The sequence below is a fragment of the Schistocerca gregaria genome, chromosome 1, assembly GCF_023897955.1.
Source record: "Schistocerca gregaria isolate iqSchGreg1 chromosome 1, iqSchGreg1.2, whole genome shotgun sequence".
Classification (NCBI taxonomy): domain Eukaryota; kingdom Metazoa; phylum Arthropoda; class Insecta; order Orthoptera; family Acrididae; genus Schistocerca; species Schistocerca gregaria.
Genome location: NC_064920.1, coordinates 739,975,526 through 739,995,975, shown reverse-complemented (window position 1 = coordinate 739,995,975; position 20,450 = coordinate 739,975,526). Strand labels below are relative to the sequence as shown.

Below are 20,450 nucleotides of genomic sequence, written 5' to 3'. Positions count from 1 at the left end.
AATGACAAAAACAACACAATATGTCATTTTATAGTAATCATCAATGAATAAAATTCATAAGCATGGGGAGTTTCAACCTGTCTTTGGTGCATTACCTCCACTTTGTTATCCATCCCAAAAAGATTGAATTTGGAGTCATCTATCAGAGTAAGTTTGGGGCAGAAGAAATGAAAATCACCGAGGCTTTGATACTAATACTCACAGTGTTAAGATAATTGATAGTAAAGTACTCTTTTCCCCCGTGTGTAATTTTATAGTTTCAGTGCACTACTCTTTATTTCAGTTCTGCTTCTTAGTAATCTATTTAACTTTTAGAACCAACTTGGTCCACAACATAATTCTACACTCATCATTGCACAGGGTTACTTTTAACTTTATATAATTGTTATTTCTGGCAATTAATAATACACCCAAAAAATAAAAACAAAATAAAATAAAAATGCATAATGAAGGAATTATCCAAATTGAATGGAAATTGGTAGATGTGATGTACATATACAGACAAAGAAAGGGCAACAATTTCAGCAAAATTGGATGATTTATTCAAGACAAAGAACTTCACAAACTGAGCAAGTCAATAATGCATTGGTCCATCTCTGGCCATTGTGCAATCAATTATTTGGCTTGTCATCAATTTTGATGATGTAATGTGCCAGTTGGACAGAATTTGGCACAAAAACCTTCAAGCAGACATTCAGTAACTCTATCAAGCAACAATTGTTCAATATCCAATTTTAAGTTATATTTCTCCCTTTAAGTGTTTGGTAAGACAACTCAAAGGTTGGAGAATGGTGAATGTATACCACATCCAGTAGGACTGTCCAGTAGGACTGTATCAACATTAGGGTTGGGGACTGCTATACCTCTATACATCATGACATTGCGACTTGCCTATTTTTTAAATTTCTTCAACCATTCCTGTTTCAAACTTTTTTTACCTATGACAGTTACTTCCTCTCAAGTGAATACTGTGAGATTCTTGTTTTTGTCTGAGCTCATTCTCACAGCCATAAAAGTTGCAGTTTAGCAAATGACTACATTCAAATAAACTGTAACTTTAAGTAACGTTGTTACGCATAAATGCCTGATAAAGAGCAAAACATGCTAAAAATGTGTTAAATTAAACATAAAATAAATAACTGTAACTGTTAACAGAAAAACGCAAATAATTTTGCCATGCAGTCACGACTTTAAACTTAGCCAGCATGGCTAAAATTAATAATAATAATAAAAATAATAATAATAATAGCTGTAACAGGATTTTGTGGGAGTAATACTAAAACTCAAAACCAAATATATATCATCTAAAACCACAAGATTTAAGATTCCATGATAAATATCTTTTATTCTCTTTCTCTCTCCATAAACCATATACGGGTCCATAACTGCAGAGAATGCTACATTTGGATTTATCTCTAGTACACTCTGTGCCTTTAATATTTGGCTGCTGTGCCCAGATGTATTTTTATGTGTCACTTATTTCCAGTTTCCACTACTTATGACTATATTAATTGATGAACTCACATTCTCCCAATAACACAGTAGATTTTGGATGTAGGAATTATGAATTACTACTAACTATCATGCAAATCTCTTTTATTTGGTCTTGTAATTGTTCCTTTTCAATGTACAACAAGTGCTCAATGCATAAGCACATTTCTAATATTGCTCATATTTTAAGAAAACAAAATCATAATACGGTTCATAATGGCAACGTTCAGAATTTTATAGCCTATGGTTGCTTGTTAAGCTAGGCTTAACAATTTTGGGCAGCAACCTTTGTCCCACTGGATTCAAGAAGTTTAATGTTTTAAAATACCAGAACAGTTACTACAATGATTGTTAAACAATTCAATGTAACTACTGGATGGCCAATAATCCAGCACTGATATTAGATTAAGATTTAAATCAACACAAATCCTCTTTCCATAGTATATCATTACAAGCAGCAATGATATTTCAAAATTACATCATTAGAGTATTTTTTAAACCAATTTTAAAATAACAATTAGAAAAGCACAAATAATTTTCTAACAGAATTTTTTTAAAATATTCTCTTTTGACAAAACAAGTCATTAGAATAATTATATATAATATTTACATTACTTTAAAGCTCTTAGACTACGAACACCGACATTATCTATCTTACTACTAAAGTCGAATTTTATAAGTCAAATTATAAAGTTCATTGTTCAAGTGTGATAGCTGCTCCTTCTCACGTATCTCATCAAAACGCTGAGCATGAGTATGTGACACAACGTACATAATTTTATCATCATCCATAGTACAACGACCAAAACAACCTCTGCTATATTCAATGCATCTCCAATATTTCTTCTGACCTCTATACCAGTGTAAGTGATATATGTATCCATCATGAACAAGCTGCTTTTTACCTCGAAAACTTGTGATGTATCTTGGTTTACCTACAAAGAACACATCTACATTACATTCAATGTCATGGGGTAAATGAACAATAAACTAATTTAACTGTTATATTTCTCTTTTAAATAGTGCAAAAATTATACTGCACCAATGATTAAAATGAAGTTTAGGCAAAACGTGTCTCAATATCCCTTTCTGAAAATACTGCACAATTAACAGTAGCTAACGAACATACTTAGCTACTTCTTCGAAGGGCTACATTTTCAGTACATATTAATGTCATTTCATTTTGTTTTTTTCTAAAAAAGTACTTTCATTTTATTAATCTGTGAAGTGCACCATAATTGATTAACATAAGCTTACACCATTCTTAGATGTAATTTTAAAACAGCGTTGATTGATTATAATCAAAATAAATCTCACGACCAATTTTACAATTTTAATGCAACAATTTCCTGTTGTAGCACAAACTGCATACTATACCCTATATACTTCAGACCAACTAGAACAAAGAAAAATTTAGAAGTACAATCAATGTTAACTGAGTGTGTCCACTTGAAAGAAAAAATTTGCCTTTCACAGGGGATACACTGAATGAGAATTTCCACACTGCAGTGGAGTGAGAGCTGATATGAAACTTCCTGGCTGATTAAAACTGTGTGCGGGACCGAGACTCGAACTCAGGACCTTTGCTTTTCATGGGCAAGTGCTCCACCACCTAAGCTACCCAAGCACGACTCATGCGCCATGTTCCACCACTGCGTCGTCAACTCCGTTCTTGACCACAAGGCGGTGATCACTCTTTTTGGTGGACAGCTAGTTGATTCCCATATACACAGAAATTGCAGCAGGGGTGGTTAATGACACAACTTCTTTCACAGGTGACTCTGCCTGTGATGGTATAAGGTAGGCCAGTGATGGGACTGGAGTGGGATGTGTTGGGTGAGTATATTGGACAGATTCTGGAGGTATGACCCATGTGCAAGTGGTTGGTAGTGGATGCTGCACAAAGATGGACCAGGACATTGTGTGGTTTGGGAGGGCAGCGGAATACCAATTTTCATGGATGGGAAGGCTTATGGGTAGGATGTTTCTCATATCTGGACATAATGATAAATAGTCAAAGCCATAGCCCTTGTTCAGTTGTTCCAGTAATTGTACTCTAGCTTGAAAACGGATTTATCTAAAAGCTAGCTAAAATTTCAGACTTGTTAACTCACTGCGCACTGTAGCTCGACCCCTCTCTGACCGGTGAAAGTTGACAGATATCATACTGTGCAGTAAGATTCCATTTCAGATTATTCAGACATTAAAGTGATGCTTACTTTCACATCACTTCTGTGATGCATTAACCCATCACACATTTGTTTGTTTTATAATCTGTAAGCTGGCTGCTCTGGGAGAAGCATGTGGGGCTTGTCCCTGAAGCCAATGAACTCTGAGCTTATTGCACGCTTTCACTCCCAGCATGCTCCACAAATGGGCCAAGTTAAAGTGTGTGATCTGTATGTGCCTGCCAACAATTCAACAGTTCTACTATTTTGGGTGTTGTAACTTAAACTCCCAAATTATTTACATTACTATATATTTGTTATATTGACACTGTACGAGTATCCTACAGCTGGGATTGCACATTGTTACAATTCCAGACTTGCAATTTTGAAGAGCCAGCTTCCACATTCAGTCCAGCAGTCCTGATTTAGATATTTAGTTGTTTCATACATGCTTTTGATAAATCCTGGAGTTGATCATGTGATACTTCCAATGTAAAAATACAGAAGTAGTAAAAAGAAGTGATCCTCCATCAGCATTGCTGACAACAGAGGACTTAATACTATGTGAGATGATCTCCAATAATATAACACTTCAATAATATAACACTTCAGTAACAATAACATAACACTTCAGAACAAAGGAAAACTGCACCACGTATAGTTAAAAATGACTGATGATTAAAATGTAATCTGCAACTTGCAATACTGTGTAATGTAGTTCAAAGCTCTGTTGTTTAAAAATTTGTCATTTGGTAGCAAAAACCAAATCAGAGAACAAATTTAGTCAGTAAAAAGCACGCTCAGTGGTGATGGATTTTAATCACCTTTGTGACAAGTATATATTATTTTGTGCATTTGTCCTCTTTCTATGCACCTACTACTCTGGATATTGTATACAATAAGATTTTATCATGTACTAGTAAAATGTTGAGGCTGTTTTTCTTGAGAGTTCTCCAGAAGAAAACTGCTTATGAATCCCTACAAAAGGTTGGAGCATATAATAATATGATACTGATATACAGGGTATTTAAGCATTACTGTTATACATATTCGTTTTGTTTAAACATTATCATGAAAACAAGTCAACAAAGGAGACACTCATTGAGATCATAAGTCAGATTGTGACAGGTCAGTCTCATCATTAGTTTCTCATTATGATAGGTTTGGGATTGTTCGAGGGGGATGGAGGGGCAGGGTGGAAAAGGGGCAGAGTTTCTGTGTATTTGGCTAACATATGGACCTTGCCATTGGTGTGGAGGCTTGCATGCCTCAGCGATACAGATAGCCGTACTGTAGGTACAACCACAACAGAGGGGTATCTGTTGAGAGGCCAGACAAATGTGTGGTTCCTGAAGAGGGGCAGCAGCCTTTTCAGTAGTTGCAAGGGCAACAGTCTGGATGGGGGAAACTACGGCCATCATTTTTCCCGAGGGCATGCAGCTTTACTATATGATTAAATGATGATGGCGTCCTCTTGGGTAAAATATTCCGGAGGTAAAATAGTCCCCCATTCGGATCTCCGGGTGGGACTAATCAAGAGGATGTCATTATCAGGAGAAAGAAAACTGACGTTCTACGGATCTGCGCATGGAATGTCAGATCCCTTAATCGGGCAGGTAGGTTAGAAAATTTAAAAAGGGAAATGGATAGGTTAAAGTTAGATATAGTGGGAATTAGTGAAGTTCGGTGGCAGGATGAATAAGACTTTTGGTCAGGCGAATACAGGGTTATAAATACAAAATCAAATAGGGGTAATGCGGGAGTAGGTTTAATAATGAATAGGAAAATAGGAATGTGGGTAAGCTACTACAAACTGCATAGTGAACGCATTATTGTGGCCAAGATAGATACGAAGCCCACACCTACTACAGTAGTACAAGTTTATATGCCAACTAGCTCTGCAGATGATGAAGAAATTAAAGAAATGTATGATGAAATAAAAGAAATTAATCAGATAGTGAAGGGAGACAAAAATTTAATAGTCATGGGTGACAGGAATTCGAGTGTAGGAAAAGGGAGAGAAGGAAACATAGTAGGTGAATATGGATTGGAGCTAAGAAATGAAAGAGGAAGCCGCGTAGTAGAATTTTGCACAGAGCACAACTTAATCATAGCTAACACTTAGTTTAAGAATCATGAAAGAAGGTTGTATACATGAAAGAGCCCTGGAGATACTAAAAGGTATCAGATAGATTATATGATGATGGCAAGACAGAGATTTACGAACCAGGTTTTAAATTGTAAGACATTTCCAGGGGCAGATGTGGACTCTGACCACAATCTATTGGTTATGACCTGTAGATTAAAACTGAAGAAACTGCAAAAAGGTGGAAATTTAAGGAGATGGGACCTGGATAAACTAGTGATATGTGAGCAGGAGTAGGCTTTTTTCTCTAAAGAACTACTTTTCTCTCAACATACATTAATAAACATAATCTAGAAGGAATACTCTCAATAATCTATGTGACTTGATTAGTGCCACTCATTATTTGTTCTTAGTAAACCCCACAGAACTAACCTACGGTGACTGTTTCTGCTTGCTAATGTGCAACCTCAGTAGTGCCACAACCCCAAAAGCTCTTCTTCATGATAAGATTTACACAGCCCAATGTATTAATGAATGAATGAATGAGTGAATGACTGAATAAATAAATGATGGCAAATAAAACAGTGCTGCAATAATGAATTTTTAAGATAAGCGACACTGCCCACAATAAATTGGGACCTGGGTAAACTGACTAAACCAGAGGTTGTACAGAGTTTCAGGGAGAGCATAAGGGAACAATTGACAAGAATGGAGAAAAGAAATACAGTAGAAGAAGAATGGATAGCTTTGAGGGATGAAGTAGTGAAGGCAGCAGAGGATCAAGTAGGTAAAGAGACGGCCTTGGGTAACAGAAGAAATATTGAATTTAATTGATGAAAGGAGAAAATATAAAAATGCAGTAAATGAAGCAGGCAAAAAGGAATATAAATGTCTCAAAAATGAGATTGACAGGAAGTGCAAAATGGCAAAGCTAAGATAGATACTGTCAACAGGAAAATTAAAGAGACCTTTGTAGAAAAGAGAACCACTTGTATGAACATCAAGAGCTCAGATGGAAAACCAGTTCTAAGCAAAGAAGGGAAAGCAGAAAGGTGGAAGGAGTATATAGAGGGTCTATATAAGGGCGATGTACTTGAGGAGAATATTATGGAAATGGAAGAGGATGTAGATGAAGATGAAATGGGAGACATGATACTGCGTGAAGAATTTCACAGAGCACTGAAAGACCTGAGTCGAAACAAGGCCCCCGGAGTAGACAACATTCCATTAGAACTACTGACGGCCTTGGGAGAGCCAGTCCTGACAAAACTCTACCATCTGGTGAGCAAGACGTATGAAACAGGCGAAATACCCTCAGACTTCAAGAAGAATATAATAGTTCCAACCCCAAAGAAAGCAGGTGTTGACAGATGTAAAAATTACTGAACAATCAGTTTAATAAACCACAGCTGCAAAATACTAACGCGAATTCTTTACAGACGAATGGAAAAACTAGTAGAAGCTGACCTCGAGGAAGATCAGTTTGGATTCCGTAGAAATACTGGAACACATGAGGCAATACTGACCTCACGACTTATCTTAGAAGAAAGATTAAGGAAAGGCAAACCTACGTTTCTAGCATTTGTAGACTTAGAGAAAGCTTTTGACAATGTTGACTGGAATACTCTCTTTCTAATTCTAAAGGTGGCAGGGATAAAATACAGGGAGCGAAAGGCAATTTACAATTTGTACAGAAACCAGATGGCAGTTATAAGAGTCGAGGGACATGAAAGGAAGGCAGTGGTTGGGAAGGGAGTGAGACAGGGTTGTAGCCTATCTCCGATGTTATTCAATCTGTATATTGAGCAAGCAGTAAAAGAAACAAAAGAAAATTTCGGAGTAGGTATTAAAGTCCATGGAGAAGAAATAAAGACTTTGAGGTTCGCCGATGACATTGTAATTCTGTTAGAGACAGCAAAGGACTTAGAAGAGCAGTTGAATGGAATGGACAGTGTCTTGAAAGGATGAACATCAACAAAAGCAAAACGAGGATAATGGAATGTAGTCGAATTAAGTCGAGTGATGCTGAGGGAATTAGATTAGGAAATGAGACACTTAAAGTAGTAAAGGAGAATTGCTATTTGGGGAGCAAAATAACTGATAATGGTCGAAGTAGAGAGGATATAAAATGTAGACTGGCAATGGCAAGGAAAGCATTTCTGAAGAAGAGAAATTTGTTAACATTGAGTATTGATTTAAGTGTGAGGAAGTCATTTCTGAAAGTATTTGTATGGAGTGTAGCCATGTCCGGAAGTGAAACATGGACGATAAATAGTTTGGACAAGAAGAGAATAGAAGCTTTCGAAATGTGGTGCTACAGAAGAATGCTGAAGATCAGATGGGTAGATCACATAACTAATGAGGAAGTATTGAATAGGATTGGGGAGAAGAGACGTTTGTGGTACAACTTGACCAGAAGAAGGGATTGGCTAGTAGGACATGTTCTGAGGCATCGAGGGATCACCAATTTAGTATTGGAGGGCAACGTGGAGGGTAAAAATCGTAGAGGGAGACCAAGAGATGAATACACTAAGCAGATTCAGAAGGATGTAGGTTGCAGTAGGTACTGGGAGATGAAGAAGCTTGCACAGGATAGAGTATCATGGAGAGCTGCATCAAACCAGTCTCAGGACTGAAGACCGCAATAACAACATATAAATTGAAAATCTTCATTTATATAAGATAAGAAATTTTGTCTTGTCCAGAGGACAAGAAAGCCTTAACTACCAAACAAAACAAACATGTATCATGCTCCAGGATCCTTAGCATGTAAACTATTCAAAGGATCAACTAAAATTTTGGAGATGGCACCACCATTCTCACTAAAGCTTACATTGTCAATTCTGCTGCTATTGTGAACGTTGAACTTTAAATTATTAAAACTTTTTATAGATTGTGGCATCTCATGAATTAATAAAATTCTACCAATATATTCCAAACACAGCTGATACCGATCTTCAAAAAATATACTTTCTTAGTAAATACATATATCACTCTCTAGGACAAAGATAACCTTCAATCAAAGATTCAGAAAGAGTGCAGTCTAATTATGCTTACTATCAATTAAATATATAATCACAGTCATAAAAAAATCCAGATGGTTATTCAAATCTTGGAGAACATAAATACAAATATGCTCAATTATTTGAAACAAAACAGTAAGAAACTAAATGAAGAAATGAAATGTGTTGCTGTTCTCATGAAACTTCAACTGTCTGTGACATCACCAACTTATATGCAGACATATTTATCTAAGAATCTGGTAAAGGAAAGTCACAGCCAAATTTGTGAGTAATTCAAGGAGTAGGTACATTAACAAGAGGGAGAACGTTGCTAGCTTTCAAATGAATTCTTTTCCTTTTTTCTTTTAATAGAGTCTTTCACTAGTGTAAATAATATGGAATTAGATGCAATCCATTCAGTCAGTTTCAGTCTCATCTAAGAAGCATGGAGTAGAAGGTTGCCTTACTTTTTCACATAACAGGAAGTGCCTGGATTATTGATTGATCAGGCCTTGCACAATTAGCCCCCCCCCCCCCACCCTATATATGATTTGCTACATTGGCAATTAGACTCCCCACTTGTGCAGTTCCATATCATTCTTCACAGTTCCTAACAAAATAGAGATGTTGGGAGGTGGGCAGAACATTGTTCAACATATCACACACATAAGAGAAGTACACTGTTGCCTGAGTAGCCTCCTGCTCATCCCACTTTTGTGTTGCCACTGGCTGCCACTAAGAGTGCCTTATTTGTTGGTCATTTTATCTATGTCTCTTGAATGTGGTCTTTAGGGGGAGGGGGGGGGGGGGAGGGGGGTAAGTGCTCTTCCTTGGAGATTATTCTTGTTCTATGGCCTAAGGCACACAAGACCCTTTCACACTGTGAGTTGTGGTGACAACTGAAAGTATGTAGCTGTAAATATAAACTGGTTTGAGCAACTTTTCTGTAGACAATGTGGCTAAGCATACTGTTACATTTCTGTCTCACTAGGAAATCCAAGACTGAGATGGCATCATCATGTTCCACAACAAAATTGAACTATTATGCTGGAATAGAGGCATTTCAGATGTTGCAGCAACTCATCATGTTTTCTACCCTTGGGGCATCATGGCAAAAATGTCATCCACAAAATTGTAGAAGCATATCAGTTTTAGTGGCCACTGATGAAGAGAGTGGGTGGCAAACAGAATGCAAACGGAGACTCTGGTGGACCAACTGATCAATCCTGAGCTGTCACTGGAAGGTGGCAGCAGCTATGACTGCAGAAAATTGTGCAGAATCAATAACTTCATGCTACTAGATCAGCAAGAAGAATTTAAATTACATATTCACTGGGAAAATCTCTGATGGACAATCGATGATGATGTACTCAATTACATTCCTGAAGTTGGCTTATGCACTACAATAATTTTATTGACTGTAAATATTACACTCAACTGTATTAATTCAATTAGTTTAATTGCAATTTGCTACACTTAAGTCATTTCCTTAGCTAAGAAATGTAATTAACAAAAATTAGTTTCATGAGGTATTGGATTGGTGCATAAGCTCGTAGCATTTTTCCATAATTTAATACATACACCAGACGTACATAATAGATACTTTACCATCCGTAAAATATTTGCCTTCACTAATTACAGCACTCTTGTCAATGCTAGGATAATTTTTCAATTCCATGACAATAGAAATCATGTGGTTCTGGGTTAAGAATTTATTGAGCCATGTTCAGAGAGTATTTTCATTCAGAGAGGAAGATCCTTGAAGACAGCATGCAAATGTGCATTGTTGTGGAGTCGCATCACTTCATATAGTCTTCCTGGTCATTGTTCTTGGATTGTCTCTGCAAGACGTCTCAATTTTTGACAGTAAATGTCAGCATTTATGGTTACACTTTGCTGAAGCAATTCATAGTGCACCACACCATCACTGTTTCACTGGGTGCACAATATTATGTTTTGTGCATGTGTGCAGGTCTTTGTGTGGAGAGTTGCTGCTTTGTTTGGGTTCAGCCATTCATAGGAATGGTCAGTGTTATTTATGAACCAATGGATGATCAGCAAGCCGAGATGCTCATACAGCTACCTGATGATTATTGCGATTTTGGCTTAGAGGATGCAGAACCCATACACCTGATTTTTGAACCCACCCCATTCCATGCAAACGTTGCACGATGGTGGAATGATCACATTTCCTCACATAAGGCAGTTCTCGATTACACTGACATGGACCAGTGTGGATTACTGCATTTAAATGATTCTTCTTAAAATGAGAATACGATTTTCTTGCCATTCTCTGTCCAATGGTAATATCCCCATACACAGCTTAAACTGTTTCTGGCTGCCTCCACTCATGTCATCCCTCTATTGGACTTAAACAGAAGAATGTGTCAGAAACATTCCTATTTCTCACCCTGGCACTCCATTTTCTAGCATACACAGCTCCACTCACTATTGCCAAATGACAAAATGATGATAGATCAGTTCAAATAGCAACAGTAAACTACAAATAACAAATAAAAAATGGCAATCAATAAATAAAGCCAAAGCAACCAGAATACCAAAACGCAAAACAAAAAATGCTATGAAGTTATGCACCAGCCTAATAAATTGAATTAATAATCCATCACCACATGAAGAGATTGACCAAACCCTGAAGTCACAGTTAATACAGTAAATTGAGAAAAAAAGCTTTAATGTGTTGGTGGGCACCACTGATTGTAAAATATTCATAAATAATTTTGTTTTATATGTACACATTGTTGCAGGTCATGTATTATATACATCGAGTTGCTAACAAACCAATCAGTGAAGAAATAAATATCACTTTATTTTTGCTTATTTGTATGACATACATTCCTCCTCATGCCAGAAAATGCATGTTTACTCATCCAAAACACACTTGTTGCTTACTGCTCCTGACACCTAGTGATCATTCTGAGGAGCAGGCTGGGAACGTGTTCTGCAGAGTATATTGAATACAATACAGTCGGCGCTTTTACAAAAAATGGCACACATTGTGTAGGAACATCATTTGAACGGATGTATCATACATGGTACCAGGGGTCACTAGAGGTTAACAGAAGGATACTGTATAAACCAAATTCCTCAAGTGTCCTTAACAAAAGTGTCACTAAAACTTATATAGACTCATATTAGAAAATGAATAATATAATCAATCATGTTGTGGAGAGAAGGGACTCTTGCTTCACTCTTAACTGCAATAAATCTTGGTACAAATAGATCTTTTATGCAAATTATTTGCATCAACATTTGACTCACAATGATGCATGATTAGTTAAGTGACAATACCTGTCCTCTGGGACTGAGGTTCACTGGTAAACTTTCATGGAAGGTTTGTATTCAAATCTCCAGTAGAATCAGGAGTCTGCAACCAGTACAATTACAATTTTTCTCACAATCAGTGACAGTTTGGTTCATATATTTTCACTCCTTGGTGTTAAATGGCCAAATATCTCAGGGAACACCGTTTGAGTGAAAAGAAATTTTTTCCTCCGTAATTGAGTCACCTAGTTGATACATTATGGAAAAAAAGGTCACAAAGCTGATGTAGCTTTTGCTGGGATTCTTACATATGCATTGCAGTACATCTACACACTTACAGGATTTATGGCTGACAACACAAACTTGTTCAAAATGAATAGCATAATCTATTCAGTGAACACTGTACAGGGTAATGATCTTATGTTGCAAGAAAGCCCATTAAAAAAGTCCAAAACAATTAGCTTTCTGCAACACAAATTTTCAATGGGCTTCTACAAGAGTTGAAGGTCATATTATCTATATGAAATTCACTGAAATGAATTAAATAGAAGAGTATCTTGTTCTCCACCCTTCTTTCCTCAATCACAAAACTGATAGCCAAAATGCAGTGTAACAACAATCTTACTTTAGCTACTCATCTTATTTGCCAATATGGGTGTCACAGCCTCTAAGAACACTATTCTTGGCCTTCTCTGTTTAGATCTTCTTTCTATTCGACGTTCAATTATTATCACTACAGTATGTTCCTCTTCTGCATTTCTCAGTACCAATTTTTTCTGCCTCCTACTTGTCCTGGGGATGAGCCACATTTGATGCAAAAAGCAAATCTCTAATGCCTCCCTCAGCAAGGTCCAGGTCACTGGTCCATATTTTCCCCAACGCTGTCTTCAAAATTGTTTCACTTTCATCTATAAGCACTTCAGTGTTGTGTACATGTCTTTACAATTGTAAGTCACTAAAATATGAAGTATGAAAGCTTTGGAGACAGTCAGTTGCTCCTGATGACGACAACAGAGGCTATTGTCGAAAGCAAGAGATTTTATCCCGAATTGACACGTTGAGAAAACAGAGAATGTTTTACATATAAGTATGAAAGCTGTTATTATTAATAATAATATTATTATTACTATAATTATTATTATTATCATCATCGTCGTCATCATTTCATGAACAGCACTTTTTCATGTTATTTTCATTCTAGAACTTTGTATTCTTCTATTTTATTATTACAAGTTAGTGTATATTATGATATTGTCACTGGCACAGATGTCCAAATGAATAAAAATGAATAGATAAATATTATATTATGTCCCTACCATCATCCTTGAAGTTTGTATTAGCATGGAATTTTTATTTTCCTTTCAAATAATTGTTCTTAAGTTGGACCAACATAAAAAAATGACAAGTGTTTTGGGAGCATGCTGTTATCCTAAGGTAAGTACAAGTGTATCAGCAGCACCACAATTTTTTCCACTCCTGCAACCCAGGTCCAGTTACATGTGTATTGCATTGCAATAAATGTTCTCAAGCACAGATACTTTGTTTTTATCGACAATGATTCTGACACAAGTCTCACATCCAAAACTGTCTGTCATTCTGCAAAATTATCTTCAGGACCTATGCAGATATGTGTAACAAAGCATTTCTTCAAAAAAAGTGAGCGATCAGAATATTATGTAAAATAGGTAACTATACATCTGTACTGCTCTACAATTTTCCTAAATCCAGTTTTCCCAAGATTTTAACTTATTTATTCAATTTTTACTTCCATCTCTAGCTTTACAGTTGCATTCTTTGCCATTTATAAGTTTTCTAACCTACTCCTGAGCCAACAGTATACTGATCCTGTCTCTCAAGTCTCCCTCAACCCAGGTTCTTCATGACTTTTCCTGTATGCTTAAGACTTATCACCCAATTCCAAGTAAATTCTTTCATCCCTTTTGCCAGAATAAGCAGCAGCTGGTTCCAGATGTCTCCAAACTTATAATAATATGTCTTTCTAAAGGTTTCTGCCTGCTGCCACTTCAAGCAGACAATTTTCCATTCATATTACAAACATTTTCAATCATGAGCATCGAAAACATAAAGAGATAGAAGTGCTTTATTAGCAGGAATGAACACAAAAACACATTATTTATGATAAGGATCTTCTTCCTGCATCACAATGTAAAGCAATGTGATGAGCAAATTATATTCAACAACAATAAAAAATTAAATAAACATAATGAAATAAAGTAGTTTATAAATGAATGACAGCCCAACTGATTTGTTTCTAAATTATAAAATGATGAGTGTATAAAATAGTTCTTTTTAAAACTGAACTTATTTCAAAAGAAGATTCTAGTGATGTTGGAATTATTGTGTATATTAGTCTATCTGCACAACCTACACATAACAACAAAATTGATGAAATCAATAAATTTTGGTCTATACCCCTCAGGACAAGATGTAGTTTTGGAATTCAGTCACATCATGGCTGATGACAATGACATCTTGTGATTTAGATTAATATAACTGAGGCATGCAACCATGCACAAAATCAAATATTATTCAGAAATATGTAACATACAAAGGTTATTTCAATAAAAGACATTTATATGTAAAATTTCGTTTTAAAACAAGTCTCTTAGCCCTACAATTAATTTGAAAATCCAGTTTACTGTAGAAATGGAACATGTACAACAGAAACAAATTCATTCCTCTCTTTCCCCTTGTGTCTTACTTGACTTTTACATGTATGTAATAAGCATGTACACCTACATCAAGAGTAAGAAGTAAGTGTCAGGAGATAAACAGCATTAAATTGCTTTTATTCAGTTTTTTGTCTCTACTGCACAACTAGGAAATATGGAAATGTTGCATTTCTGCAGTAATTTGTTCATATATACTCTGCAAGCCAGCATACATGTCAAAGTACAAAGGACTCCATACCAATATTAATTACTTTCTTTCCTATTTCATTCATACGGAAAGTGAAAACTGATAGTCACTATGCCTTCTAACCTTTCTCGTTTTATTCTGGTGGGCCCTTTGTGATGTATATGGACGAGACAAAACTTTTCTCAAATCCTGGTTCTCTATATATACCCAACAGGACTTCACAAAAACAACATCACAAATCATGAAAAGTATCCAAAGTACCCTCTTCCATATCCTGCTCCACTTTGTCCTTCAGTGTCAGATCTTGCAACAGTACCAAGCATTAAAATTTCTGCTTCAAAGTTTCCATAAGGCCTTCAAAACATGTGGTTCTGAAATGCTCAGCTCTTTGCTTGATCTATCTGTTGATTTCTGTAAGTTATGTGAGAATTCTACTGGCTGTATTCTATTGCTCCTTCAGTCACTATCCACTGACCCTTTCAATTCCCTTTGCAGTGGCACTCTGTGGCTGTAAACTGTGTGTACAACCATCAAATAAAATTTGAATTTGGTACACATTTGTAACCTATTGATTTGAAATGTTGTTAGTACTCATTTGAGTGAAATTCAAGCGTGACATAAAATTTCTACATGATTGTCTCTATTTTATTGCCAGCTACTGTGCACTCAAAGAGAGGTTGAAAACATACAACAGATGAAAACCTTTTGAGTTTCTCAGTACAACTGCAATGTTCTGAAGTATGTTAAAAAACACACATCAGAGCACTGGTGTAAGTGCTTTGCACTTGCACTTGTAATAGCTAAGCATAATTTAACTTTTGAATAAATGAAAGTAAAAATTTTATTTTAGGAATATTGCTTGTCAACTGAGTCAGTGATATTCAAATAGATGAGATGATGCAGAGATATATGTGGTAAACCACTAATGAGTCAATTATTTCATTAGGTTCAAGCAGTAAATAGTTTAAAATTGTAAGTGTGCTTAGCAAATCCTTGACAGAAAAACAACACAATTAGAAACTTGTGGCCTAAGGAAATGTACGTACAGGATGTCCGACAGTCTCGGAACAGTTTAGGGTTTTTATACAAAATTTTATTCTGATTTTTTTTGTACGGCTTTCAATCAAGTTGGCAGTGTGAGTTCCCATAGTATCTATGTGCCTAGTGGAACTGAGGCATCAGCTTGATGCCACACTTTCCAGTACTTTGCTGACAAAATCAACCCCATGTACCTGTAGACAGTCATTAGGAGGTGCAAGAAAGGAGTCACATGGTAGTTGCTGAGGGCATCTTCAAGGACACAGCACATTCTGGTCACACTTCTGTGATCTAGCTTTGCAACAGAGCAGACTGCTTTGTGCCATCTGAATCTGTTTCTCGTGTACTCCAGCTCTTCGGCTACCAGCTCATGTGAATTACCTTCTCTCCATTTTCCTATTCCCCTATTCCAGCTATCATTGAGACAGATGGACACCCTCGCAGTTCACCCTACAAGAGCCCATCTGCATTCTCAGTACCTAGAATCTATCTGAAGTTCTGTTTATTCAATAGTTTTATTGCTAAACTCTCTTCTGACACCCATCTTGACCACACTAGGACTTCTGCATCTGTGCATGCATTAGCAACCTATGTATTCTGTGGCTTAGGCTTTAAGCAAACATATGACCACTATGTATATACCACAGCAGCAACAGAAAGTGCGTGGGGAAATACATATGATACATATGGATTTAATCTAAGCCTTACTTTAAAAAAACTGCTCATAAAATTATTATTTTTTTTATTTGCCCTTAAAAACATTTTTTCATTAAAATGTCATTTTGTAACATCCCACCCTGAAGAAAGTAGATTGCAAGTGAATTCCACTGTAGCACTGTCCCTAAACTGCGATATTCCCAATTTACATCTGAACAGTTGAAACAAATGAAAATTACAGCATGATTAATCAACAATATGAGAAAGGATATCCAAGATTCTTCAGCAGCTTCCTTTCGTAAAGAATGTCATTGCAGCAATTTGGATCACTACATCATCATACAACAGTAGTACATTGTGAACCAGTCGCACATGTTTAGCATGAAGAGTAGTTTCTACTTAATTCAAAATGCTACAGTAAATCCATCATTAATTTTCCTTTGTTGGAAGCATACTAATGAATGTCAATATTGAGAAATTCCACATATCCGAAATAAATAAATAAACTTTTCACGAGATACAAAAAACATTTCAGGCTTTGACATTTTGCGAAAATTCAGTTTTTCTTCTAGTTTTTTGTCAAAATGAATCTATAGAGATGAATGCTAATAATCTACAGGCAATCCTAATATATTTTTTTGATGTTATGTTAAAATTTATTTAGTGAACATGTGGGCTTTCTTAATATTTTGTAATAAACACACGTAACTCAATGCCTAACTCATATTTTATTGCTAATATATTCAAAAATCAAACAAATTATGGCGGTTTTCCATTCTCTTTGGCATTATACTCCATACATGATTCATTCTTTGGCACATGTTGGCCAATTGTATATGTCAGAACAGAAGTTGCTGATTTCTTCTTTTGGTGAGAATGGTAGAAATCACCTTAGGTCATGCATTTTCTTCTCATTTATGGGCACACAAAATTGATAAGCCTCACTTACAGGGCTAAGTGGAATTACAGTTCGATCAGCCAGTTGAAATATGTGTTCTTCTGTCCCAATAATGAATGGCCTAACTTTAACAGCACCAAGTGTTTCATGTGCATAGCAGAACTGCATTACTTATGTTACATGAAAGTGCTGTTTGTTATTTCTATGTGTAGCCCTTTGTAACGTTTCAATGGAAATAGCGTTCTTTTGGTACAACTTTGGCCACAATTTCTTAAAACTTAGCACCTCTTCTGTTTTTGGTATTTTCACTTCTTTGTGCTTGATTCTATTATTAATTCTGTGTATTCTTTCTGCAGATATATTCTTTCCATCTTTGTAATTTTCTTTTTCACCATGCTGAAATCTGTCACAAGGAAGGTAGGCCTCTTATTGGAAAATAATGGATGATGAACTGAAATCTTACCTGCCCATAAGCAATAAACAAAATCTCATCACTGTATGATTTTTAATTTGGTATCCACAAGAGTTGGAGAACAAGAAAAGTATTAACATGTTGTCCAACATTTACATTTACATAATAAAAAAGAAATGAACAGACTTCATCGGGGATTTTTTGTGCTATTCCTTCATGATAGAGATAAAACCTGGCTCCCACATTCTTTAAGTTATGTATATTAGAATATTTATTGAAAGCTGACACAAGTAAAATGTATCTTGTATTGGTACCTGAGGCAATTGCAAGTTCTGCATAAAATCAAATGTGATGCCTACAATTATAGAATCAGTTTCAGTTTTCATTTTAACAGTAGGCAATTTCTTGAAGAATTTATCAGCGTGCCTCTTGTACACTATTACCTCAGCTATTGCCACCCTTTTGGCATCATCATCCAGAGATGGACTTCTGAATTTTACACCAAGCTCTTCACATGTGCAACATGTATCCACTTGTGGGTTGCACAAATTTTAAATTAAAATGCCCACAGAAATTTTTCGAATTAAACTGATGGTCAACTTGAATATCCAGTTTAATGTTTTTGAGCATCTGCCGTATAATCTTCATGTTAAATCTAAGGTCAAGATAATTGTGTTCTTCATTGGTATAACATGCTTTCCTGAGTGGAAACGAATTAATGTGATTTTTTATTTGCACTATTAAAGCCACTGGTTTTGCATTTCTAGGATGACATATCCCCCTCTTATCTTGCAGAGATTTACCTTCTTTCAACAGATTGCTCAGGTGCCTTATTCGGTTACTGCTGACACCAAAAACACTTTGGCAGGCAGTAAAATGTATCTTGTATTCGTACCTGAGGCAATTGCAAGTTCTGCATAAAATCAAATGTGATGCCTACAATTATAGAATCAGTTTCAGTTTTCATTTTAACAGTAAGCAATTTCTTGAAGAATTTATCAGCGTGCCTCTTGTACACTATTACCTCAGCTATTGCCACCCTTTTGGCATCATCATTCAGAGATGGACTTCTGAATTTTACACCAAGCTCTTCACATGTGCATATCTTGCTGCCCTACCTTGGTTGTCACACATTTCATCTGACAACTGGAACCAGAGTTATGTATTCAATTGAATTTCATGTTCTAGATTATTATGTTCATTGTGTAATTAGACCTTAATTTTGAAGCAATACTAACTTTCAGGTTAGAACTCACTTGCAGTCATATCCATGATGTTTTGATTGAAATCTATTCCTTTCCAATTTGTATATGCTTCATTTTTCACCCTTTCCCATTTGGTGGCTATGTTTTTGAAACTCTACTGCATTCTTTTTTTTACCTTCAATAACAAAATAAATCAACTACCAAACAGTAAGAGGCAATATCGGCTATTCTCTCTGTTTTAAACAGAGCTGACAACTTAAAATTTCCAGAAACCCGTATCTTTTGTAATTTTGGGGTTTCCTTTTAGTTAAGGTTACACAATGGCTGCATAACAATACAAAAACCGCCAAAACATATGGAATTGCTCTATACCATGATTGGGTTACATGTTTAAAGTACAAAATCATAGATAACTCAATTTTGTCGAGAGCGGATATGTGGAGTTTCTCAATATTCCCACTCAAATGTAAACTAATAGGGGGTAGGATTAAGTGTGAGGTGGCCAGATGCATATTTTTATTGCCAAAGAGTAAACTTTTTCTTTTGTTTCACCAATACTTTCCCTGCTTTATTAATTAGCAGTAGCAGTGAACTCATACTTCTTCAAAAATCATAGTACAATTCAATAAAAATCTTCTAATTTCTCCTACAAGTAAACCCTACTGATCAGAAAAATTTTGTGCTAATAAAAGAATTTTGTTCTTCAGTAAGCAGATGTACATAATTTCCTGCAAAGGCAAGCCTCCCTGCTAACAGCTAGTTCACTCCCATAGCTTATTACTGCTACTATGCCAATTTTTGAAATTATCACGGGCTAACTAGAACTAATGAAGTCCTTAAAAGGACCCATATTTCTTTCTCGTGGCTCTTGAGTGTGGTGAACAGCAACAGACAACATAAAAATAATACACACACTCCCCTTCCTCATCTAGGTTTTAAAGTGGTGTTCTGTCCTCTGACTCATAAAGTAGTGTTCTACACTCTGACTCAGAGGTCCACAACTGAGTAGCATCAGACTAAAGCAAGATATTAAAAATTCTTGTAAATTCAAAAAAAACTAAAATCATGCCTCACAAGCCATTCCTAGCAATTAACTGATTATCTAGACTCAAGTAAGGAAGTAGGAATAAAAATAAATGTAGGAATATCTTTCTGCTTAGCAAGTCACGCACAAAAGGTTTCAGATTATATTAGCAGTCAACAAGGAAATCATATCTCCAGCTCTCACAATATTGTGTACCAACTGGCAAAGTCCAGAAGTATTGTACAATATGCTTTAGAGAGGGATGTGCCTAGTCACATTGTGATGATGGATAAGACCCGCCATGGTT

The 20,450-nt window shown here is 35.9% G+C and overlaps 1 protein-coding gene across 16 annotated transcripts in view; it reads right to left on the bottom strand.

The window, feature by feature from the left end:
* The window catches only part of LOC126267316 (longitudinals lacking protein, isoforms H/M/V-like), a 416,839-nt gene that overhangs the window by 159,833 nt on the left and 236,556 nt on the right, over positions 1 to 20,450 (bottom strand). For 2 of the 16 annotated variants that reach the window (XM_049972447.1, XM_049972607.1), the window contains exon 8: positions 1,353 to 2,426. The exons of 9 other annotated variants lie outside the window; for them this stretch is intronic. In XM_049972447.1, the coding sequence (XP_049828404.1) occupies positions 2,152 to 2,426 (275 nt within the window). In that variant the 3' untranslated portion in view covers positions 1,353 to 2,151. Of the gene's footprint in view, positions 1 to 524; positions 2,427 to 20,450 lie in introns of those variants that run through there. 5 more of the 16 variants (XM_049972474.1, XM_049972501.1, XM_049972533.1 and 2 more) reach the window with 3 other exon arrangements.